We start from the raw sequence: 26882 nt of genomic DNA on the forward strand, positions 1-26882 counted from the left end.
TTCTTGAGTTTGTTGGGTGGTGTCTTCAAACTTCTGTATTTTCTGGTGGTAGCTAGGAAAATATTAGTTTTTATACGGAAGATAGGGTGGGTGGAAGGGTGATGAGTAAAAGACAGATGGAGATAGAGTCCAAAGAAAGAAGAACAGTAGGACAGAGAAAGGAGTGGCTAACTGTCAGAGCTCAAGCCCTGTAGTTGTTGAACTCAATATTGAGTCCAGAAGGCTGTCGAGATCCCAAGCAGAAAATGAGATGTCATTCTTCCAGCTTGCACTGAGCTTTGCTGGAGCAATACAGCAAGCCTGAGACAGAGAACTTGGCCAGGGAATAGGGTGGTGTGTTTAAATGGCAGGCAACTGGAAGCTCAGGGTCTCTTTGTCTGGACAGAATGTTGGCGTCCTGCACAGTGGACACCCAGTCTACATTCTGTTTCCCCAACAAAGAGGAGACTGTATTGTGTGCATTCTTTGCCACCCTCAGTTCCGAGGACTAGTCACTAGACCTGAAACTGTGAATTTTCCACTAATTTTTGTTTTGTTATCAATCTCTCCCTGTCAGTTTCTTCTCTGTGAATATGAGTGTCATTATCAAAGTATACATGTCAATTAATGTGATTAAAAATTGGGAGCATAATCAATCTATTCCTATCAGTTTCTGCTTTATGAATATGAGAGTGTAGTTATCAATCTTTCTCCGAACTTTACTGCCAACTGCATGTGAGTTATTTACCAACCTGTCCCTGTCAGATTCTACTCTGTGCATCTGAGAGTGCAATTATTAATCTGAATCTATCAGCTTCTTGTTTATAAATGTGCAAATTCATTGATCATAACGTACCTGTCAGGTTTTGCTATGCGAATGTGTTAGTCTAGTTATCAACCTGTACCTGTCGTATGTGTATGTGTATGATTATTTTTCTCTCCCTTTTAGTTGCCGCAATGTGAAAATGTGAGAGCAGATATCAATTGATACCTGTCAGTTTGGGTTTTGTCTATACGAGAATTTAGGATTTGATGTATACATGCCACTTTCTGCTGTCCATGTATGAATTTAGGAATTGATCTATACATGCCAGTTTCTGCTGTGTGACTGTGAGAGTGAAGTTCTCAATGAGTTCCAGTCACTTTCAACTCTTATATATCAAAGTTGTTTAATTCTCTGGCAGCCAATAATATTCCAAGAGTCTACAGATGTCCATGAATCTATTGTTGATTGCCAGAAAAACTCATCTGATTCAGTCATGTCCTTGAATGAAAGAAACTGCCATCCTTCCCTTGTCTGGCCTGCATGTGACTCCAGACCCACATCAATGTGGCTGCATGGGTAGTTAGGGATGGGCAATAAATGCTGGCTGAGTCAGTGATGCCCCCATCCCATGAATGAATTAGAAAAAAATTCTGTGACTGTGATTCAATCTGTGATAATAGTGTTTAGGGTGTTGAGATTGGGCCTTAATGTCTTATGCATTTTGTGACTTATGACTCAATCACAGAATTGGTACAGCCATTCAGCCTGTTGTGTCTGAACTGGGACAATCTATTCTTATTCTGTTCTCCATACTAGTTTCCACTAATTGTTGGGATTCTAATCTTCTTTCACTCACTGCCAGTGTCTCGGTGTAAATGCCAATTTGAGATTAGTTCTGCAGTTATCGGCCTTTGAATACCTATTGTGCCAGTTTTGCTCTGTGTGCAACAGTGACAAGTTGAGTATATGGATGCCATTCTCTTTCTATGTTCAGTTGTGTTTTTTCAGCAGGGTGTAGGATAAACCCATTCAATATTTGATAAACCTGTGTGATTGAGGGACTAATGTTGGTTCAGTACTTATCTTTGCCAAGAAATACTACGAAGTATTAAATTTTATCTTAGTTGCAGACGGATGACGTTCTACGTTTGAATGTTTAATTTAATTTCAGTGTTTGTGAGGGTGAATTCGGCGGGCATTTTCAAACTGACCAACTGTCATTTCACGTTACCCAATCAGCCTCCAACAATTCTTTTCCTGCCTTTTCTGTGCCTCCCGGAGCTGTTTCTCTGTGGGCTGAGGGACAGGGCTGTATCCAATCCCAGCTCTAGGGCGGGCTCTCCATTCCCTTAAATAGGCAGCACCGCAGCAGCCTCAGCATTGACAGCAGCAGCCTGTGTGTGTTACAGAGAGTTGAAGAGAATGGCCAGAACCAAGCAGACAGCGCGCAAATCCACCGGAGGGAAAGCTCCCCGCAAACAGCTGGCGACCAAAGCGGCCCGCAAGAGCGCTCCGGCCACGGGCGGAGTGAAGAAGCCTCATCGCTACAGGCCTGGCACGGTGGCTCTGCGGGAGATCCGCCGCTACCAGAAATCCACCGAGCTGCTGATCCGCAAACTGCCCTTCCAGCGCCTGGTGCGAGAGATCGCTCAGGACTTCAAGACCGACCTGCGCTTCCAGAGCTCGGCGGTGATGGCCCTGCAGGAGGCCAGCGAGGCTTACCTGGTGGGGCTGTTTGAGGACACCAACCTGTGCGCCATCCACGCCAAGCGGGTCACCATCATGCCCAAAGACATCCAGCTGGCCCGCCGGATCCGCGGGGAGCGCGCCTAAACGGAGCCTGGCCGGCCCTGCACATTCACCCCGAGAGAGAGAGAGAGAAACACAACGGCTCTTTTCAGAGCTACTAAACCATCCAGAGAGAGCGAGAATCGATGTGGCACATTAATATTGTAATTATAAAACTATGAAGTAAATAGGGATTGAGTAAAGTATTGATTTGGAGTCAGTCAGCGACAATGAAGATACAGCGTCCGAGGTCTTCGGTAATCGCGGAATTTATTATAATACGATATTAGAGATTTGTAATTTTACTACATAATTAGGAATTCCCTCAACAAAAGCCCTCTCTCATTGTTTATCGTGATGTTAACATGGCTTGTTGTGCAGAAGGCGCGGGAGAAGATTTGGCGCCAAGAGATCAACCGTTTTTATTTCGAATTGAAAATCCCGCCAAAATGCCAGAGGCGAATGTGTGAATTCTTATTCGGTGATTTGTTTTTGCCATTACAAAAATAAAGTTCAAACAATCATGCCTTACTCCCTTTCCTAATTTGCATCTGAAAAAAATGACTCACCAAGTGAGTCAATTTTTCGAGACAGTCTTTTAATTCCGAGAGAGAAAGCGAGCATGTTAAACACCAGTGAGTAATGCATTGCTGGGGAGTTATTCCCATTCAGCGGCAGTGAAAAGAATACATACTGCAATGAAATTTGTACATCATATATGAAGGTAGTGGAGTATTACCCCCAGCCCTGCCATTGAGGGGCATTTACTCAGTGAGTGCAAGAGGTTTGTTTGAAACAGACCGCAATGGAGAGATCAGCGACCACACTGATCAGTTTAATCTTGCCTAACGTGGTTTATGTTGATTTACGGCCCCACCCAAGAAAATACAATGTCATATCCTCAATTTAGCAATATAAACAAATAATCACCTTTTAAAATTCAACAAAATAATTTAGCCGAATCTGGTAATTCGTAAATTCTCACTTTTTTTGCAAGAAGAGATCAACCATATTCAATAAATTGCCTGAGTGATTTAAATCTTCTCCACTGAATGACAACAATACAAGTCTTTTCACTTTCCTCATTCCCACCATAGAGCATCAACCTAATGGCTTGCACCATCACACCACAGAGCAGGATTATGTAATACTCACAATCGAATGTTGAAGTGAACTAGCCAATTCTCTTTCCCATAGCAGGAACATCGTGGTCAGTTGGCTCAAATACAATTTATTTGTTCGTTCCCCTTTCCTTTCGACACTAACAAAGGAATGTAACACCTATTAATTTCTCAGCATTATTCACACAAGTATGTAGTTCTGCTCTGAGAAAATCTGATGGCATCCTGAAGAACCGTCCATGATATTATTCCTCCCACTCAGAGCCTGCACTATAGGATTTGAAAAACCCTTTGATTTTCTATTACACAATCCATGACACAAAACAAATGCACTGAGCAGAAACTGACAGGTACAGATTGTATTCCCACAGTAGAAATTGACAGGCTTGGATTGATAACTAAATTCACAGAGTCACAAAGGAGAAGCTGGCATGTACAGATTAATGACTGTACTTATACATTCACAGAGCAGGCAGATCGGTAGCTATATTCTGATATTCATGTTGCAGTAAAGTGTATGTGCAGATTGCTAATTGCACGCTCTAACACATATAGCAGAAATCGACAGGGAGAAATTCAGAACTATATTTACATACCAGAACTGGCAGCTACAAATTGCTAAGCATGTTCACAACACAGAAGCTGATAGGGAAAGATTGATAAATGCACTCACACATTCACATGGCAGACACTGACAGTTCCAGATTAATAACTGCACACGCAGATACACAGAGCTGAAACTGACAGGGGCAATTGGTAAATACACTCAGACATTCACATTGTAGTTACTGACAGAGAAAGTTTGATAACAAATCTATCATATCGACAAAGAAGAAGCTGACAGGAACAGATTAATAATAACACTCTCAGTTTCATATTGCATGAACTGGCAAATATAGTTTGATAACTGATCTCATAGTTTTCACAGAGCAGAATCTGACAAGTACAGATTGAAATCAGTATTCAGTTTGACAAGCAAAAAATGACAGATGTAGAATGACAATGACCCTCGCACATTCAACATTAGAACCTGAAGGTATAGATGCATATCTATACTCATATTCACATGGCAGAAACAGTTACAGCTTGATAACTACAGTTGTCTATTCACGTTGCAGTAACTGACTGGGATAGATTGATGATGATACTTACACATTCATATGACAGAAACTGACAGAGGTACAGATCGATAACTAAAATCACATAAGGATGCAAGAGAAGCTGACAGGTGCAGACTGATAATTATACTCTCTTTCATATTGCAGAAACTGAGATTGAGAACTGCACCCACATATTCACATAGAAACTGACAGATACAGATTTGATAACCACAGCCACTCATACATATTGCAAGAAATGACAGGGACTGGTTGGCCCTCCCTATGATATATTACAGAAAAAGTGAACAGTCAATGTCATTTATTCAAATTATTAATACAGCTTCCCAACATCCTGGGATATACTTGATGTGGTCCCAGAGTTTGAGACACCTTTCTGTTTTTTTTTAACACCTCTCGCACCTCCTCTTTTGGCATGTGGACTGTTTTCAAGATATCAATATTTATTTCCCCAAGTTTCCTAGTCTTCACAGGGACAGAATGATAAGCAAACTCATATACACAACTAGGGGGAAACTAGCAGGGAGAGAATGGTAATTACACATATTCACAAACCAGAAACTGACAAGTGCAGATTAATAGCTGCTCTGTCAGATTTACAGAACAGAAACCGATGGGGACAGCAATGTAACTGCTTTCCCATATTCACTGAGTAGAATCTGATAGTTACATATTCATAACAAATCTCACATATTCACTTTGCAGAAACTGATACGTATAGATTAACAACTATACTCGCAGATTCAGAAAGCAGAAACTGAAGGAACAATTTGCTAACCATAGTCACTTAGCAGAAACTGACAGGTACAGATTTACTCTCCCATATTGACATTGATTGATTGATTGGCACAGACTAATAACTGCAGTCATATTGGCATTGCAGAAATTGACAGGTATGGACTGATAAATTTACTCCCATTCACAAAGCAGAAACTGGCAGGGACAGATTGATAACTGTATTCCCACATGTTTTTTTTTCTCATTCCTGAGATGTGTGCATCGCTGAGTCTCCCTAATTGTCTGGAGGCAGTTAAGTGCCAGCCACATTGCTGTGGATTTGGAATTACATGTAGGCCAGACCAGGTAAGGATGGCAGCTTTTATTCCCTGAAGGATGTCATTGAATCAGAATTTTATTTCCTGAGAATTGGCATTAAATTCTTATTTTTAGATTATTATTGAATTAAAATGCCACCATCTCCAATGATGGGATTTGAACCTGGGTCCACAGAATATTACCTGGCTCTCTGGACTAATAGTCTAGTGATAATACGATGAGGTGGTTGCCTTACCTATGCACATTCACTTAGTTGAACCTGCCAGGTATAAACTGATAAATACACTCTCAAATTGATGGAGTTGAAAGTGACAGGCATAGAATGATAACTGCGCTCACATATTCATATTGCAAAAACTGGCAGATTCAGATTGAAAAATGCATTTATACATTAGCAAATAAGAAACCGATGGGGAGAGATTAATAACTAATACATTTATATTTAATAACACATATAGCAGATACTTTCTGGTCTCGTCTTTTTAGTTAGAATTAGAATCCATACATTGTGAAACAGCCCAGCAAGTCCACACCAACCCTCCGAAGAGTATCCCACCCAAAGCCATTTCCTTATCACTCTACATTTACCTGTGATGAATGCACCTAACCTACACATCCCTGAACACTATGGGCAATTTAGCATGGCCAATTCACCTAACCTGTACATCATTGAACTGTGGGAGGAAACTCACACAGACACGGGGAGAATGTGCCAACTCCACAAAGTCGCCCAAGGCAGGAATCAAATCTGGGTCCCTGGCGCTGTGAGGCAACAGTGCCAACCACTGAGCCACTGTGTCACATAATGTGCTGCATTATACAATAACATTCACATCCCAGAAACTGACCAGTACAGATGGATTATAACACTCATATGTTCACAGAACAAAAACTGTTAGTTACAGATTGATAACCACATTTTCATATTTACATTGCAGAAAATGATGGGTTTGATTTAATGAATATATTTGCATTTTTACAAGCAGAAACATTCAGGGATATATTAATAATTGCATTCATACATTCACACATCTGAAACTGACAGATACAAATCAAAAACTAAACTCCTTTTTTGTCACAGAAACTGAGACACATAGATTGATACTTGCACCATACATTCAGATAGCAGAAACTGACAGGCACAGATGGATAACTGCACTTACTTAGTGGAAACTGACAAGCACTTTCCCATAGCGTATCCTAACAGGTAAAGATTTATAACTACACTTTCAAATTCAGAGGAAAAAACACACTGTCATGTACAGTTTGATAACAATACTTAAAAATAACAGAGCAGAATCTCACAGGAACATATTGGTAACTACGCTCTCTCATTGACCTAGCAGAAATCGACAGATGCAGACTGATAACTACACTGACACATTCACAGCACAAACTGACAGGAACAGGTTGACAACTATCCTCATTCATTCACGTAGCAGAAACAAACAGGTACAGATGATAACCACTCCTTACATATTCACAGAACAGAATGTTACAGTCATAAATTGATAACTGGACTCATAACATTTACATTATGGAAACTGACATACCCTTTTGATAAAGGCATTCAGACATTACCAAACCAGAAACTTACAGCTACATGTTCATATCAACACACATACACACACACACACACGAAACTCTCAGGGATAGGTTGGGAAATACACATACATATTCACATAGTGGAAACTGACATGTCCATATTGATGACTGTATTTGGATGTTCAAATAGAGATTAATAACAATATTTCCATATGCACATTGTTGAAACTGACAGGTTCACAAATTCATAACCTCATTTACATATTCACAACACAGATACTAACAAGGAATGATTGTTATATGCACTCACATATTCACCAAGCAGAAACTGACTGGTACAGATTGATAACTAAACTCACATGTTGAAATAACAGGAACTGAAATGTACAGACTGATAGCAACACTCTTATTCTCATAGCTCATACTGCCAGATATTGGTTGATATGTACGCTCTCATTCATATAGCAAAAACTGGCAGGTATAATTTAATTACTTCCTCGGATATATGGAGGAGACACTGACAGGGATAGATTACACTCTTTTTTTAGATTACTTTACAGTGTGGAAACAGGCCCTTCGACCCAACAAGTCCACACCGACCCACCGAAGCGCAAACCACCCATACCCCTATATTTACCCCTTACCTAACACTACGGACAATTTAGCATGGCCAATTCACCTGACCTGTACATCTTTGGACTGTGGGAGGAAACCAGAGCACCCGGAGGAAACCCACGCAGACAGGGGGAGAATGTGCAAACTCCACACAGTCAGTCGCCTGAGGCGGGAATTGAACCCGGGTCTCTGGCGCTGTGAGGCAGCAGTACTAACCACTGTGCCACCGTGCCGCCCACTCTTCTCGTCACATAACAGAAAACCACAGGTACAAACTGATAACAACACTTCGACTTTCACATAACATAAACTCGCCAATACAGTTTGATAAGCACACTCATTTTCACACAGAATCTGACAGGTAGAGATTGAAAACTGCACTCTCATATTGACTTGGCAGAAACAGATAGGCATAGATTCAAACCCGTGCTCACATATTCACATTGACGAAACTGACTGCTAAACGTCGGTATATGAAGAGAATATTTTCTGACAAGTATAACTTGATAAAGACACTCAAATATTCATAGGGCAGAATATATTGATCACAACACAGTCTCACTGAGCAGAAACTGACAGGGAAATATTGATAAATACACTCACATATTCACATTGCAGAGACTGACAGGAAGAGTTGCTTCCGAATTGCTCATATTCACAAAGCAGAATTGGTCAGGTATAGACTGACAATTTCACACAAGTATTCAGCCAGAAAAACTGACAGGTATGGATTGGTAACTACATTTACAGATTCACATACATTCTGACAGGGACAGATCAAAACTAAACTCTCTGGAAAACTCAAAGCAAAATATGACAGATACAGAATGATTAATGCATTTACACATTCACAAATCCAAAAGTGACAGTTACAGATTAGTAACTAAACACTCTGATTCAGAGAACAGAAACTAATGAGGAAAGGTTGATCAATTCACTTTCACATTGCAAAAACAGACAGCAATAGATTGATAAATAAGCCACAGATACAGAGCAGAAACTGAACAGTGCAGATTGATAACTACACACATGCATGGACATAGCAGAAAGTGACATGACAGATTGATAACTATAGTCACAAATTCTCATTGCAACAACTGACAGAAACACATTGATTGACAATCACTTGCTCATTTCACAAAACTGACAGGTAGAGACTGAAAATGACAGTCACATTCACACAGCAGAATCTGACAGGCACAGCTGGATAACAGCACTCTCACATTCACATTGATTGAAACTGACAGGTATATGCTGATAAATGCAGTTACCTATTAACAAACCACAACCTCACAGGGGCAGGTTATTACTGACATTCTCAGATTAACAGAGCAAAAACTGACAGGGATAGGTTGGTCAATGAACTCACACATTCACATTGTGGAGACTGACAATTACATATTAATAGCTGTACTTTTATACTTACAAGTAGAGATGGATAAATCCATTCAAATATCATTCAGAAGCAATTGACAAATGCAAATTGATAAATACATTTACATATCTATGAAACAGAGACTGACAGGAACAAATTGAGAAATACATTCAGATTGCAGAAATGGGCAGTGCTCTCAGCTGCAGGACTATGGGCTGGTTGCAGGAAGGTGGAATTAGAATGGCCATCTGGTGTCTTTGGACATGATAGGACAAATGGACCTCTTATGTGTAATGTCATTTTAATGGATCTGTAGTTCAATGTTAATTTGTCCCTGTGAGTCACTGCTATGTGAAGACATAAGTAATTTCAGAAAGGCTTAGATGGACAGAATGTGAGAGTGTTGTTGTCATTCACAAAGTAGGAATTGACGTGAATAGTTCAAAAACGAAACTAATTCCCAGCCCCGCTTGCATTGGAGAGCCCCATTCATGGAGCTGTACAGTTGTTGGTTAGTTTCTGGACCTCACTCAATTGGTATCGAATTAACAAAAAGAAAAATCACCAGACATGGAGCAAGGGTAGAATCAGACAGTTTGAATTCCTGGCTTTAAATACAATATCCTCATGATTATGAACAGAATGTTGCATTGATCAGTTAAAGATGGTCCAACTTGTCTGATTGGGTGATTTACAGGAGATTTCTGTTCTGTCTTCTTCCAGGCAAATACTTGAAGGACCAAGACAATATAATATTCCCTCGGTACGAAGCCAAGTGTGACCAGCTGCTTTGAACAAACAGCAGGTATGTTACCATTGTCAGAGCAAAGAACATACTTTGCACAGTCAAAGCAGATTGGGTTAGCTACTCTATGAAACAGAGACTGACAGGAACAAATTGAGAAATACATTCAGATTGCAGAAATGGGCAGTGCTCTCAGCTGCAGGGTTATGGGCTGGTTGCACGAAGGTGGAATTAGAATGGCCATTTGGTGTCTTTGGACATGATAGGACAAATGGACCTCTTATGTGCAATGTCATTTTAATGGATCTGTAGTTCTATGTTAATCATTGTAGCAGAGGTGCTTTTTTGTGTTGCAGTGTCTGTTACATAATGAATCACACCCTCGCAGAGAATATTCGTGGCTGCCAGAGAATTACGTCCCTTTGACAATTAGAAACTGACAAGCATGCATTGATACCTTTGATCACTCGTTCAATTGGCAGAAACAGGCAAAAATACATTGATGATGACACACACATTGACAGGGAATTTACTTACACACACACACACACTCTCTCTCTCGTTCGCTCTCTGACTTACGATGAGTTTCAAAAACATACACCACCCTGACACATATTACAATGTCTAACAGCCATGCAGTTACATTGACATTACAAGTAACACAAAATGTTAGGTTCAAAATGCTTTCTATCCACAGATCCTTTGTCAGAGAGTCCTATAGCACAGTCAGGTCGTTTGAAACTTTTGAATTTGCACTGATCAGAAACAATCAGCTAACAATTTTCATCCTGATCAGCCAGCATCCAATTGCATAAATGGATCATTGTAGCAGAGGAGCTTACCATCAACATAATTCTGCATTTCTTCATATTGCAGTAGAAGATTTTGTTTTGTCAGATTCAATCCAACCAGAAACTCTCTTTTTTTTTCAGATAATTATGTACTTTGTAAAAAATTGCAACAATTTTGAAAGAAGAGCTCTGCATTCCTCCTCCCCCGGATGCAACACAAAAAAGGGGGGAATCTGGCTGCAATTTTCTTAATGTATCAATGAAATCTAATAACCACTCTTCAATGCAGAGGAGAAAAGGGACAAAAAAGCCAAAATTGGTAGGTTTGTAGAAGTGCACATTTTATCTTCAAGCAGAGTTGAACACTGCTTTTGTTCAATAAATTGAATTTAGTAGTTTACATATTCCGCACTTCATGACAAAAAAAATAAAAGTCCTTGTCCTTTCCTCCTCCCTACCTCTAGAGCAACGCAAAAGTACTGCTAATGGTGCATCATCACACTACAGAGCAGGGGAATGTTCTGTCTACATCAGAAAATAGAAGTGAATTAGCCAATTGTCTTTTCTGTACAAGGAACATTGTGGTCAGTCAGCTCCAATGCAGCTGAATTGTTCACCACCGTTTCTCTACGGTGGTGAACAGTTTACGATTCAGTTTACATTGATTGTTACTTCAGCAGTGTTCAGAAAAGTACATCTCTATGCACTGAAACAAAAATTGATGGCATTCTGAAGACCAACATTTTATATCATGACTCTGTTAGATTCTGCACTATCCAAGATACAAAAGGTTCATTGTGTTTCCTACCTTGACGGTGAAGAGCAGCACAGAATCCTTTCTGTTGCAGTGTGTTATGTTTTCGCTTGCACATGATTCCTACAGGCACTAACAATTAAAGAACTTCGGCTGTTTCCTATCCACTACAGGAGACACACACACACACACCTCTTCCGGGAACTATCATGGATAGATTCATGACACTCAGATGTTCATATGATAGAAAGTGACACACACTCTCATATTTTCATTGCACATACCAACAGGAACGGTTTGACAACTACACTTCCATATTCAGATATCAGAAAGTATCAGACACAGATGAATAATTGTACTCAAATGTTCATCCAATCAGAAACTGGTATTTCAGATCAATACTCAAACTCAATTACTGTCAGGTAGAGACTGAAGGTCGCAGTGATTTAAAAAAACTGACAGGTATGTTATGATAACTAAAATTACATTCATATTTGGAAAGTGGCACGGACAGATTGGTATATACACTCACATTTTTACACAATAGTAACTGTCCGAGAAAGATTAAAAAGTGCACTCCCATATTCACAATGCAGAAACTGACAGGAACAAGTTGATAATATTCCCATTTCACAGAACATGAACTGAAAGGTACAGTTTGATAACCATTCACAGAACAAAGTCTCACAGCCAAATATTGACACTCACACTTTTACACCTAGCAGAAATTGACAGACACAGATTGATAACTAAACTCACATTCACACAGCAGAAACTGAGAGGGTAGATTTATAACAACAGTCACCCACTTGAATTGCAATAACTGACAGGAACACATTAATTACAACGTTTACATGATCATGTGACAAGAATGGATCAGTCGATAAATGAATTTTCGTATTCACAATGCCGGAAATAAGAGATGGAGACTCTGTGATGGTACTGTGGATTTAAGAGGTTTATTTTGTCCTTTTGTTCTTGATGAGCAAATTTAAGCCAGAGAATCCGAGCCATGAGAGCAAACAATTTGAGGCCTATTGGGTATCTTTACAGAAAGCTGAAGACTCATCAACAGAAATACTTCATGTTTGAGAAGGAGACCTTGAGTGTGTTATTTCTGGAGAAATTTAACAACCAAAATTACAGACCGTTTAGATGAAGCTTATTTATCGCAGTCATTCAATTTGCAAATTAAATACAAGGCAGGACGAGAGAACCTGTTTACCAAGGTGTTGTCGTGACTTTGATGAAATAAGATGGAAGCGTTTCACAGCAGGATATATTGGACTGTCATAGTGAGTATTTGCATGCTTAGAGTCAACAAAATGTATATGTATTGTGTACTAATAGTGTACGGCTAAACAATTTTTAAAAATTAGGCCATCCCTATATATTGATGGGTTCTTTTTAAGAGGGGTGGATGGTTTGATGATATTGTGGCTTTAAGATATTTCTTTTGTCCTTTCTTTCTTGTTGAGGAGAGATTTTATTGCAGACGTGTGGAGAAGTCTACCAGAGACACTAGAGTAAACAGTTTGAGACTCTTTTTAAAGTTGGAACAACAGAAGCAACCTGAATGGGTGTGGTCAAGCTTTCACAGAATGACATTTTTAGTTTTGGCTTTCAGCAAAACGGTTGGTGTCTTGAAGACAGGAAAGCTAGTTTTCCCCTCTCAGTTACAGTCAGAAGCTGCAGATTCTCTTTCTGCTACTGGAGTCAGATGTGAGACTATCTATTTTATTGAATTTGCCTTTTGCCAAAGATGTTTATGGGAATATTACTGTATTGGAACAGTTAAATAGGAAGAGTTACTGTATACATTATTCTGTTAGGTATTCCAATAGAGTTCAGTTGTTCCAATTCCTTCTTTATCGTGTTGTATGGTAACTATTGTGGACATGACAAAATACACCTTTTAAAACAACACTATCACTCTCAATGATTGCTACACTCATATTCACATAACAGAAACGGACTAGTACAGATAGATAACTACAGTGCCATATTTGCACAACATTAGTGCTAGACTGGGCTGTAATGTAATGAGGGGTACGTCAGGTTCCAAGCAATCAATTGTAATAGGGGTCTCTCTACTCAGAGGCACAGACAGACATTTCTGCAGCCAGCAGCGAAAAATCAGAATGGTGTATTGTCTCCAATGGTGCCAGAATAAAGGATATCGCAAGGAGGGTGCAGAATATTCTAAAAGGGAAGAGGGACCAGCAGGAAGTGAGTGCACACATCAGAACTAATAACATAGGAAGGGAAAGGATGAGATTCTGAAGGGATAATATAGAAAGTTAGGCAGGAATTTAAGATGGAGGTCCTCGAGGGTATCTGGATAACTTCCATTGCTCTGAGCTAGTGAGAGTAGGGATTGGTTGATAGAGCAGATGAATGTGTGATTGAGGAGCTGGTATAAAGGAGATGGATTCACATTTTAGGATCATTGGAATCTCTTGTAGGATAGAAGTGACCTGTACAAGAAGGACAGATTTCACCTGAATTGGAAATGAACTAATATAATGGTAGGGAGATTTGCTAGAGCTGCTTGGAAGGATTTAAACTAGTAAGGTGGGGGACCCGGGGAAAAAGTGAGGAAAGAGATCAATGTGAGACTGGTATAGCTGGGAAAAGGAGTGAGTCAAACAGTCAGGGCAGGCAGGAACAAGACAGAGAATAAGGTAGGACTGAAGTGTTCCCCAACTGTGACTCGGCCAACATTGTCTATCTCATACGCTGCAGGCAAGGATACCCCGAGGATAGGTATATTGGTGAGACTGAGCAGACAATACGACAATGGATGACGGACACTGCACAACAGGGCAAGGGTGTTCCCTTCCAGTCGGGGAACACTTCATCTGTCCAAGATATTCGGCCTAGGCCTTTCGGGTGACTATCCTCCAAGGCGGACTTCGGGACAACCAACAATGCAAAATGGCCGAGCAGAGGCTGATAGCCCAGTTTGGTAGCCATGAGGATGGACTTAAGTGGGACCTTGGGTTCATGTCACGCTACAGGTGACCCCAATGAGCTATACAGTCTGTCACAGACACAGACACACACACACACACACTCCTACATATTCTCACACTAACATAGACCCTCTCTCATCTACAAGCTCAATCTCAAATGTACACACATACATCTCCCACACTCACCCACGCATGCACCCTCTCACAGGGTTATATCCCATCACACCTACACACTACTTTACTAAGCTTACACACACTCTTTCTCTTTGTCTGTCTGTCTGTCTCTCTCTTTCTTTCTTTATTTCTGCCTGTCTGTCTCTCATTCTCTGTCTCTCGTTCTCTGTCTCTCGTTCCTTGTCTCTTGTTCTCTGTCTCCCCCTCCCTCTGTCTCCGTCTCCCTCTGTGTCTGTCTCTCTGTCTGCCAAGTACACACATATAAGTTTATGCGGTGAATCTGTATTTGCAGAATTTTATTTTGTTCAAAAATGCATAACCTACAGTCAATCCATGTAAGATTCTGTAAATCCCACTTTACAAATAGAACCAGTCTGACTCCGGATCAGGACACAAACAAACTTTAACCTCACACCTTGAAAGCATTGCCTGGGTTGAGATGACACATTTTCTTAGAACACCTGAAGTTATCTTGAGAATGTGACTATGACTTAAAAGGAATTCTGAGGTTTACATATTAAACAGCCAAAACTAGAAAGCCATTTTAAAAGATGAAACACTTAATCTCAGATTGTTTAATATATATCAGCCGCACGATGCTGTAATCTTTTGCTATAAATTCTGTATTTTATGGTTTTGCGTCACAACCACCTGGTGAAGAAGCGGCACTATGAAAGCTAGTCCTGGTCGCTTACTCGACCAAACCTCCCGCTGCATGTCAGCGTGCCGTCCTGCAGTATATCCAACTGGCAGCAATTGCTATGTCACACACCTCCTTCTGGAATGTGCCTATGCAGAGGAAGTCTGGAGAGGAATGCAGTGGTGTTTGTCAAGGTTCGTCCCGAGCAGCGCCGTGACGCGGGACTCCGTGCTCTACGGCCTGTTCCCCGGGACGTACACCGAGACGAACATCAACTGTGCCTGGAGGATCATCAACTCGGTGAAGGACGCTCTCTGGGCGGTCCGAAACCTGTTGATCTTCCAGCTGAAGGAGTTGACCCCGACTGAGTGTTGCAGACTGGCACATTCCAAGGTCCAGGACTACGTGTTGAGGGACGCGCTGAAGCTTGGGGCAGTTGCCGCCAAGGCGCGGTGGGGAAAGACCACCGTCTAACATCTGCCTGCCTAAGAAGAACAGGGGGCCCACGCAGTCATTTGGGCTCCACTGGCGCCTCAGCTCAATGTAATTGCACCAACCTGTGAATAGGAATGATTACCCTGTTTCGATACGCAAAGAAATGGAATGTTTACAGAATGATGACATGTCCCATTGTATAGATTAAATATATATGAATAAAGTATATTTTTGAAATAAAAGAAAACTGGCAGCAATTACTGTTGCCTACCCTGATCGACCGGATTCGCCTAACCCGGTCGCCCAGAAACCCGGTTCCCCGCATATACCGCAGCACGTCCTGTCCTGCAGCGATTCCCCGGATATATCCAACTGGCAGGAATTACTGTTGCCTACCGGATTCGCCTACCCTGGTAGCCCAGAACCTCGGTTCCCCGGACATATCCGACTGGCAGCAGTAATTACCGCTGCCTACCCTGGTCAACCGGATTCACCTAACTCAGTCGCCCAGAACCCCGGTTCCCCGGATATATCCGACTGGCAGCAAATATCGCTGCCTACCCCTTTCTTACCCAGGTCTTGTGCACACAAGAGTCGCCCGACCGAACCCGCCCCGTGTGCCCATCTTGTTTCCAGGGTCTCTCAGTCCGGATCAAGCTCGCCCGAGCCGCTGCGGCAAGGAGGGAAACTAGAGACCGCCGAAATCAACGAGGTGCATCTTCTCCGTTTTCCCAAAAATGCCGAGCGACTGGAGCTTGGGATCCTGGATCCTGGAACGAACCCCCAAATTTGTTAGAAATAAATTTAATAAAATTTAGACGAGACCACCAAAACTGGAAACAAGACAATTTATTCTACGATCTTGCAAGAAAGGGCATCAAATGCAGAAGCAATTGAGCAATGAACATTCAAACTAGTACACAGTTATACTTTTGAGTTGCGTGAGGTCACCTCTCCTGACTCTTACATTACCCAATCCTTCTTATTATATTCTACCACTACCCAGCTGCGCTCCACCCTTATTGTCCCCTTTTCTCCAAGTTGGCAATCTTTTCCTCTGTAAGTGCTGACATAAGGCTAAACTTGATGTTCTTTTACTTTGTTTGTAACATCTTCCATTGTTCATAGGTACATTCCATTCTTGAACATAGGTTTTAACAATGTATCTTTTCATGCTTGGTTTATGCGTTTCAGCTGTCTTAGCTATTTTGCTGAGACTATTATTTAAAAGAATTATTTGCTTTAATAATTCTGCACTAAAGTTAATATTTAATTATCCACAATTATTCATTAAAGATAAAGATACATTTCCCTAATGCTTGCCTAGCTGATATTTTTCCTTGTACCCCTTTTCTGCACATACACACTCTTGCTTTTCTATATCTGCAAAACAACACACTTCCCCATTTCTTACATTCCAAATAAACCTGTTGGACTAAAACCTGGTGTTGTGTGAGTTTTAATTCTGAAGATTCACATTGAGTCCCTACCTAACCATTCACAGTGAGGTTAACATTCCTGCAAACTACCCAATCAGGAGCCAGGCTTTCCCCCATCCTTTATTAGCATTGTGACGCCTTCACTGTATCAAAACCGAGCTACGAGCCCACTTTCCCTTATTCTGTTTCTGACATTGAGCGGGATGATGGCAGAGGAAAAGAAAGCGCAGCAACCTTCCAAGAAGGGCGCTAAGAAAGCGGTGAAGAGGGCGCCAGCGAAGGGCGGCAAGAAGAGGAGGCGGTCCAGGAAAGAAAGTTACTCCATCTACATCTACAAAGTGATGAAGCAGGTCCACCCCGACACCGGCATCTCCTCCAAGGCCATGAGCATCATGAACTCTTTCGTCAACGATATTTTCGAGCGCATCGCGGGGGAGGCTTCCCGCCTGGCCCATTACAACAAGCGCAGTACCATCAGCTCCCGGGAGATCCAGACCGCCGTGCGGCTGCTGCTGCCCGGGGAGCTGGCCAAGCACGCCGTGTCGGAGGGTACGAAGGCGGTGACCAAGTACACCAGCTCCAAGTGAATGTGCACTGAAACATGTCCATTGCACTGAAACAAACACATCCACAACCCAAAGGCTCTTTTAAGAGCCACCTACAACTTCCCTGAAACGGCTGAACCATTATGTTTCTGGGTATGTACAATTAATGTCTGCGACAGTTGTGTTTATAAATGTTCTGTAAGTTGAGTGATCGCTGATCCTGTGCGCGCCTTATTCTCTGACGCAGTCGTGTATATCCTGTACCCACTGCCTGGGGACAGAGATCACGTTAAATGCCGCTGAGTCATTTTTCAGTTGATTGTATGTGCCCGTGTTACTCGATCAGGTCGGGAACTGTAAGCTCTGGTGGTGGGTTGGGGGACGGTCGCATGATCTTTGAGTTTCAACCCTAGCAACAAAAGTGCCCCAGTACCCGCCGGCAATCAAAATAAACGTTTCCCTTCGAGTTCTATTTTACTTTATTTTTCATTTCCAAATCCACGCACAAATATTGTCCGGATGCTGATTGTGGTAAATGAGGCTTTTTGCTGTTGGTGAGAGATATTCAAAATGAGCCGAAATAAAACTAGAACGCCTACAGAAGTGGCACAGTAAATGTGGAACTTTTACTGATCTATTAACGTGTGCTGTAGGGAATGCAACGTTAAAATATTCTCGAAAGACTGCGTTCGCTCTTGATCCGCTCATTCGGGAGAACGTAATCTCATGTTTTATCAGTAATTCGGGGTGCTGTTGCAATGTGAAATAAATTATTAGTTCCCGAGTGCAGGGTTTCGCGCCTTTTCTGTTTAATGTACAGAAAATTCCATTCGCGATCAGAAATGGGCAGATTCAAGTAGGCTTGGGTATGAGGTAAAGGGAGATAATGTTAAGTGTACACGTTTATTGTTGAAGTAAATTAACTCGAGTGTTTGTGCATTCCTCAGTACAAAACTACCTCCTTGTCCGTACATATTGGCGGGCTTTTCAAATTGAAAATAAGTAGTTGATGATTTGGCGCCGGTACTTTCCGGCCTCCTCCCCGTGCCCCCTCTGGATTGGGGAATGAGGCAGATATCTGATTGGGAATTGAAACAACATTAGGAGGGGCTGAACAATGGGACCAATCAGAAACGGCCGCCCCACCATTCCGCCCGAAGGTATAAGAGGCCGCGATGGGTGGGGGAGGGAATTATAGTATTCTCTGAAAGTGCTTATGACTGCGTCTGGAAGAGGAAAGGTCACTGCAAGGCGAAGTCTCGGTCGTCCCGGGCTGGCCTGCAGTTCCCGGTGGGCCGTGTTCACAGGCTCCTGAGAAAGGGTAACTATGCTGAGCGTGTGGGTGCCGGAGCGCCGGTCTATCTGGCTGCGGTGCTGGAGTATCTAACGGCTGAAATCCTGGAGCTGGCCGGCAACGCGGCCTGGGACAACAAGAAGACCCGCATCATCCCCAGACACCTGCAGCTGGCCGTGCGCAACGACGAGGAGCTCAACAAGCTGCTGGGAGGGGTGACCATCGCTCAGGGCGGGGTGCTGCCTAATATCCAGGCCGTGTTGCTGCCCAAGAAAACCACCGCTGCGGGAGCCACTAAAAAGTGAAGCGACCATTCTTGAATCAAACAACCCAAAGGCTCTTTTAAGAGTTACTCACAGCATCTGTGGAAGGAGCCCTCCCTTCCATCGGATTGAATTACCTTCCTGTGGTCACTTGTCTTGAATGATCGTCCTATAGATGCATTACTCAGTCCATGTACTCGCTCGCATGATGAAGGGCTTTTGCCTGAACTGCTGTGCTCTTTCCAGCACCACTAATCCGAAATCTGGTTTCCTGCATCTGCAGTCATTGTTTTTACCTGTATTTAGGAAGAGCTGAATTGCCCCCGTGCTCCCTCGCTGACCGTCTGTATTTTATTCTCTGATGTGTTCGTGTGTAAGATCCTTTGCCTGGCCGTAGAGAGGGAGCATAATAGAAGCCACAGTCATTTTCAGCTTCTTCCAGTTGTTTCAGTTCTTTAATAGTCAACCAGTTCTGTAGCAACACGCCCCCATGAGGTATGAGCCCGAGTTTGATCTCCGGCAAACAGAACAAGTGCCCTATCTTTGAATTCCATGGATAGATACATTATACGCTTTTTAAATTTCAGAATACCGATGGTGTTGTCTCATTGCAGAAGGCTCTGAAAGAGGAGTTCTGCTGTCAAAGCTTTCAAAATGGAGAGATCAAACCAGAGTCAGTCAAGCAGCATAGATACAGTCCAACCAGTCCATACTCACTATAATCTCAAACTAGACTAGTTCCAATTGCCTGTTCTTGTCCCATAACCCTTTGAAACTTTCCTTATCATGTACTTATCCAAATGTCTTTTAAATATTGTGACTGTATCGACGTCTATCACCTGCTTTGGAAGTTAATTCCACACAAACCACATCAGCATTTCACCGTAGTGACAGATGATACAAATATTTCTGAAACCGGCACCTCAATTTCCTGCTTAACTTCGCACAATGTCCTGGGATGTGCTAGATCAGATCTGAGATTTATCCAATTCTGTCTTTGAAGACCTCCAGCATTCCTCTGTAATGTGAACTGTTTTCAAAACATCAATATTTATTTCCCTAAGTTTACTAGCTTCCCAGTTTTAAAAAACTGATGTAACTTATTCATTTTGAGCTTGTCCCATCTTCTGAGATTCAATAGAACGGCAGGGGTGAACTCGATCTACTTATTACCAAATGGCCCATGTCTCCTCACAAAAAATAGCTGACAAACAAAAAAAGGCAACCTGCCTTAGAATTAAAACACAAGAATGGCTGAAAGGAGATAATTGAGATTAACAGTCTGTCCCAACCTTAAAGTAAAGAAAATGATACCTTTGAACAAATCTACGCCAAAACCAGTTGCCTTGTGTAGCAACCATCCTAGATTAGAACATGTCCACAAGCCAAACAAGGGAACATTCTCAGCTTACTAATGAAAGAGTGACTATGCAACCCGAGGAATAAATACCAGATGCAAAACATAACCTACTGAATTCCCTAAATAGCTACCAGATCAACAATTAGCTATTGCATGATAAACAGTTTCTTCATTCAATTGCAATATTAAGCAACAATTTCTAGTTAGAGATTTATGTAACCAAAATGTTTATGCCTATGTGTGAAGGTTAGTAAGTTTTCAGAAGTACCCTCATTCATCCTGGACAAAATAGATTATTCACAGCCATTAATTACAGTGTACTAAGGGTAGAAATAGCTGTCCCTAAACTTAACGAACCAGAACAAAAAGCGTCATTACAAATCTTACAGCAACTGGTTAAAACTAAATGCCTTTGGCATTTTTATACACATAATTAGGACAATGGTAAATATAAGAGGAAAAACTGAATTTGATAAAGACAGCACGTGGGATATGATAAATAATGGAATTCAAACTCTCCGTATAAAACCAGCCCGAGAGGCCTGAAGGAATCTAGTAATTAAGTTTGGAATGTGAATGACTAGGATGCATAGAATGATCCCAAGGATTAGCGATTATAGTGTGTTCAACACCATGAGATCATGGGAAGCCTAGGCCTGCTAAAGAAATGCCCATCATTAATTATGTGTCTTATAAGATTGGGTTTATAAAGTAAGAGGGAGGAACCTAGTGATCATGGTGCATGTCATTGTTGACAGTGCATAAAATACTGTTTTTTATTATAAATTCAGAGTGTGTCATTGGTCTCTCTTCCAAGGCTGGCCTCTGGGGAGGGTCCTTTGGCCCTCTCCCTGCTTTAACTGAGTTTTGCATGAATAAACGTCAACTTTCCTGCCTCCTGAGTTTACATTCCCTTTTCAGGGGAAAAGGCTCCCACAACAACTACCTCTTGGATCTTTAATGTGTCCTACTCTCTCTAGTCACTAATTTGCTTTGAATGAACTTGTAGAATCCCTTTGAATTATGTTTAACCATATCTGCCAAGGCTATCTCATAACACCACCACCCCCCCCTCCCCACCCCCTTGTCCTTCCTGATCTCCCTCTTAAGAATGCCCCTACATTTTTCATGCTGATCAGAGATTCATTTGAACCCAGTTGTCCATATCTAAGATATGCTTTACTTGAAGTCTCAAATAAAACATCAATTTTGCTGCTCCTCCAATGCTGCCTGACCTGCTGTGCCTTTCCAGCTTCACTTCTTATCAACTCTGACTTCCAGCTTCTGCTGTGCTTTTTAAAAACCTTACATTTATCCACATTATATTGCATCTGACTTGCATTTGCCCATTGACTACACCTCATCACAAACACATCTCACCACTCAAAGCAGTTTTATGTCATCTGTCAATCTGGAGATATTACATTTATTTCCCTCATCTAAATCATGGTGAATATATAGTGAAGAGTTGGATTCCAGCACTAAGATTTTCCATGTCCCCGAGGCACTGATTGTCATTGGGAAAATGATCCACTTATTCCCTTTGTGTTTTCTCTCAGCCAACCAGTTTTTTTTTTAAAAAATCCATCTCAAAACCATGCTCTTTAGTTATTCTCAGGTGGGAACTTGCCAAAATCTTCTGAATGACCTCCATCTGTTTTTCCAGCAGAGAACAAGGAACATTATAAACACAGAAACAGACCCTTAAAATCCATGCTGACTCTGTTTGATTCTGATTTTGTTTTAACCCCAGACACTCTGCAATCTTTTTTCCCCGCAGGCTGAGTGGCCTATAATTCCCAGTTTATCTCTACCTTCCTTTTCAAATAGTTTATCTGGTTATTTCCTCTTTACACATTTATAAATACTTTAACAGTTGTTCCTTTTTCACAATAATTGCAAGCTTACTCTTGTCATCATTTTCTCTTTCTACCTCAACATGCTCATCTTCTCGTTTGCTGAAATCTAAACTGTTCCCAGCCTTTAGGTCTGTCTATTTATTTTCTTCTCAATTAAAACGCCTGTTCTTGGAATCATATACAGAACCCTAAACTTTCATAAAGTTTACAAAAAGTAATACTGAAGTTTTGTGAAATCTAAAATGAATAGCGTCCAAAGTCAGAGCAACTTCTATCTCAAAAGTTGAATGCAGCTGATGTAGGGGTACATCAGCTTGATCGAGGGTAATTTTCTCTCGAAGCCACACACCATAATAACTTGGAAATGCAATATATCATTCACTGTCGCTGGACCAAGACCCTTGAAATCTGTTCATGGCATTGTGGGCAGCACATGGACAATAGCTGTTCCAGAAGGTGGCTCACCACTGCATTCCCTAAGGGAAGGATAATAAATGTCGCTCAGGCAGCGACATGCATGTTCCAGGAGTGAATCAGTAAAAATAGCTGGGGTCTCTCATCGTGGCATGAGACTTTAACAACTGTTAAAGTATTTATAAATGTGTAAAGAGGAAACAACCAGAACATAGCACAAGGTTTCTGTCTGCAGCATACCTGACACTAAAATTTGTCATCTACTATAAACTAAAACGAGTCCCAGTGATCCTATTGCACATCTCTCTGGTCCAGGTTTGATTTCTTCGGGCCTCCTGACTCAGAAATAGGGAATGACACTATGATGCAAGACTCTGCGAACAGTTACATTCTGTCTTCGTAAAAAAGTTCCACTTATTCTATCTGTCTGTCTTTCAACCAGGTGTTAGTATATGTGGATGAGGGTCAACAGGACCCTCACACTTAACATAAGATCAGACCTGATGTTATTGAATGGTGCGCACAGATGCGCCGAGTGGCAGCCAATTCCTTCGCTCCCTGATCAGATTGAGAGAGAACTGGAGGAAGGAGTTATTAACATGACCCGGGAATGAGCTCCATTGGAGCTTCATAAAGGGATGATGTCCCAGCTTGAAACCTTCTCTACCCTTCCTCCCACGGTCCCAGTTCTTTTGGTCAAACTGGGAGAACAGAAAATTGGGAAAATGACCAATTGATATTTGCCTCTGGGAATCAATGGGAAAACGTAGCGCTTGCGCAATGCCGCCCCAGCCGCAATGCAATCAGTACCTGACCATATGAGCGCATACGTGAGCCCCCACTCAGCGCTGCCATTGAGGAGCATTTACTCAGTGAGTGCAAGAGGTTTGTTTGAAACAGACCGCAATGGAGAGATCAGCGCCCAGGGAAGCGAGAGAACAGCAGGCTCCTTCCAGCAGCACATCGGGATGGGAGCCTGGGACACAGAGGGGGCTCCGAGACCGGGATTGATTCGGGGTGAGTTCAGGGAGAACCGGGGGCTGTTTGTAAGAGGCCGAGCGGAGCAGGAACTGGTCCCGGAACTTGGAGTGAGCGGGCTGGGGGGAAGAGAGAGGCCTTTCTCGGGCTGCTGAGGGAGGCAGAGCGGGAGGAAGCTGCTGTGGGACATTCTTGTGGTTTTTAATTCCCTAAATACGGATGGAAATTCATTGTTTGGCTTCTGTTTCCCGCTATTTGTTGCGAATAGACACTGAATTGTTGGGAAAAAAAGGAGTTATCTAAATGTGACAATAGTGCCCTTTGTTCTTCCTTCTACAATTAGTGTATTGGGAGCTGAATATTGAACTGGGTTATCATTCTACTTATGAAACTATGCAGATGTTGGTACCATAGTAAATTGTTTTAGAATTTTGTAAACAGAAAAACACTGGGAGGAGCTCAGTGCTAGAGCTTAGCCAGGCCTTGGTCTGTTCACCTTGCCCTGTTTCAAAACAAAGAATTATCATGATCATTACCTGAATGTGGCATTGATCAGTTGATGTCTTTCCCCTCAGCTGATGGTGATTTACAGGAGATATCTCTCTTGTCTTCCTCCAGGCAAATGATTGATGGACCAAGATAATGCACATTCCCTCAGTACAAAGACAAGTGTGACCAGCTGCTTCTAACAACTATCAGGTATGTTACTGTTGTCAGATTGGAGAACGTCCTTTCCTCTGTCTGAATGGATTGAGTCAGACACACATTGAGCTCCTTTTTCCAGAAGTACACTTTCAAGCCAAGAGTCAAACACAACTGATGAAATATAATTTTTTTTGATTTCTTCCTGTACTAAATGCACAACAGATCAGTTTCAATTAGTGCCATTATGCATAGTCAATTATCATTTGCAATATCAGAAGAGGGATAGACTGTATCCTCTTATGACATATACATTCAGGAACTGCATTAACTTCACATGTAGTAAAAGCAATTTTAAAGTTACAATCAAGGTGAACAAGGATTTCTGAAGGAGATATTGAATGCAGATATAGAAAGAAATTTTGGCATTATCAGTAACTGAGAAGGACATTTTTTTTTGATAAAAACAAGTCCTATGCAAAAGGTACAACAATTAAACTGTGTAAATTCCAGATGAATCTCTGAGCCAAAACCTGATGTAGAGAGAATGCTGACTACATGTATATACACATATAGACAACCACCATCTCCAACCTGCCCTTCATATCTGTGCTTGCATGCATATGCACACACACCATTCTCTTTCAGCTACTGATTGATTTACAGTAGCTGCAAATTTGTACACCATCCTGAACTACACATTCCAACATCTAACAGTAATGAAAATCCATATACACCGCAACTAGCAGAAAACATTACATCAAACTGATTTCTACTCTCATGTCAAGTCAAAGAAATTTACAGCACAGAATAAGTCTCTTCAAATTATTAAATGTGACTAATCAAAGACAGTGCATAACAACATAACAGTTGACTGAGCTAACAATTCTAATCCGTTTCAACCAGCATTCCCTTTCTATAAAAATATCATGGCAGCAGAGAAGTTGTCATCCCCATGTGTATCGGAACGTGATTCTCCATTTCATTATTTTGTAGTTATTTTCTTTTTCTGTCCAGCAAGAGCATTTTTTAAAAATTATTCGATATGTATTTCAAAATTCGTTTTGACTTTCTATGAAGAACCCTTCATTATAGTACAAAAAAAGCAAGGAAGCAGGATATAGTTTTGTGGAGGAGTTATTGGAATTGGATCATTACCATTTAAAGCATTGCAGAATGAAAGAAAAAGCCAAAATTGGTCGGTTGGCAAGCTGCTCACTTTTTTTTCCAACAAGAGTTGATATTTAAATTGTCAAATTCAAATTATTAAACTATTTAAGTATTCTTCACAGAATGGTGGAAAATAAAAGTCCTTTTCATTTCCCCCTCCCTAGCATAGAGCAACACAAGAGTCTGCTAATGGCTTGCACCAGCTCCTGTTCACATGGGTAAACAAAATAGAATTAGCCAATTTTCTTTCCTGTACAAGGAACACTGTGGTCAGTCAGCTGCAATGCAGTTGAAGTGTTCCCTTAGTTGCAAGTGGGTTCAGTTAATTCTGATTATTAATTCATTGGTTAAAATATGTCACTATGCAAAAATTAATAGCATCCTGAAAACCAGACTTTGCTATCCCCATTGTTCCCGTTAGACTTTGCACTATAGGAGTTACAAAAGCCCATTGCTTTCTACCATTGCTTCTGAAGAAAAGCCAGATGCTTTTCTGCTGCAATGTGATGCATGCTCACCTGTCCATGGATCCTCTCGGCACTAAAGATAATGAAAATTGGCTGTGGACATTATCAAACTAAATGTGCAGTGCCAGAGATTAACAGATATACAAACACAGCCACTTTCACTGACAGGAGTTGACTCCAGTGACAGTAGATAGTACCTCCTTCATGTTAAGTAGCAGAAGTTTAAACAATGAAGTACTCTTTGCAGTTCCTAAAAGGGACATATTTCAATTTGAATGACACTGAAGCACTGTGAAACACAATAACCAAGTATAAGGAGCTCATTGATATCTAGTATCAGAGAGTGAATGAAACCCATTCTCACACTGAGCCTGGTGCTGATGAACACACACTTTCTCCACACTCACATTCTGGTTGAGGGACTGAGTAATGCAGAAGCATTTCCATACATTTTAATATATGAAACACTGATTTATAAGGCATTAAACCCACCTCATAAAATGTATCAGATCATGACATGCAGAATGGGAAACAAGGCAATATTCAAAAAGTGTCAGTGTGATATAGACCAGTG

At 41.4% G+C, this 26882-nt stretch overlaps 2 protein-coding genes and 1 long non-coding RNA gene across 3 annotated transcripts in view; all 3 read left to right on the forward strand.

Moving 5' to 3' along the window:
- LOC122544647 (uncharacterized) overlaps nt 1–26882 on the forward strand; it is a 211597-nt gene that overhangs the window by 155021 nt on the left and 29694 nt on the right. The window lies entirely within an intron of this gene.
- LOC122544626 (histone H3) lies at nt 2168–3038 on the forward strand. Its single transcript, XM_087984720.1, has one exon. The coding sequence runs from the start codon at nt 2168–2170 to the stop codon at nt 2576–2578; it is 411 nt and encodes a 136-aa protein (XP_087840846.1). The 3' UTR covers nt 2579–3038.
- LOC122544599 (histone H2B-like) lies at nt 17523–17903 on the forward strand. Its single transcript, XM_043683918.2, has one exon. It carries the CDS (start codon nt 17523–17525, stop codon nt 17901–17903), a length of 381 nt encoding a protein of 126 aa, XP_043539853.2.

This window comes from Chiloscyllium plagiosum, unplaced genomic scaffold (genome assembly GCF_037043375.1).
Source record: "Chiloscyllium plagiosum isolate Xiang-an unplaced genomic scaffold, Cpla_swu_hap1 HiC_scaffold_49, whole genome shotgun sequence".
Taxonomy (NCBI): domain Eukaryota; kingdom Metazoa; phylum Chordata; class Chondrichthyes; order Orectolobiformes; family Hemiscylliidae; genus Chiloscyllium; species Chiloscyllium plagiosum.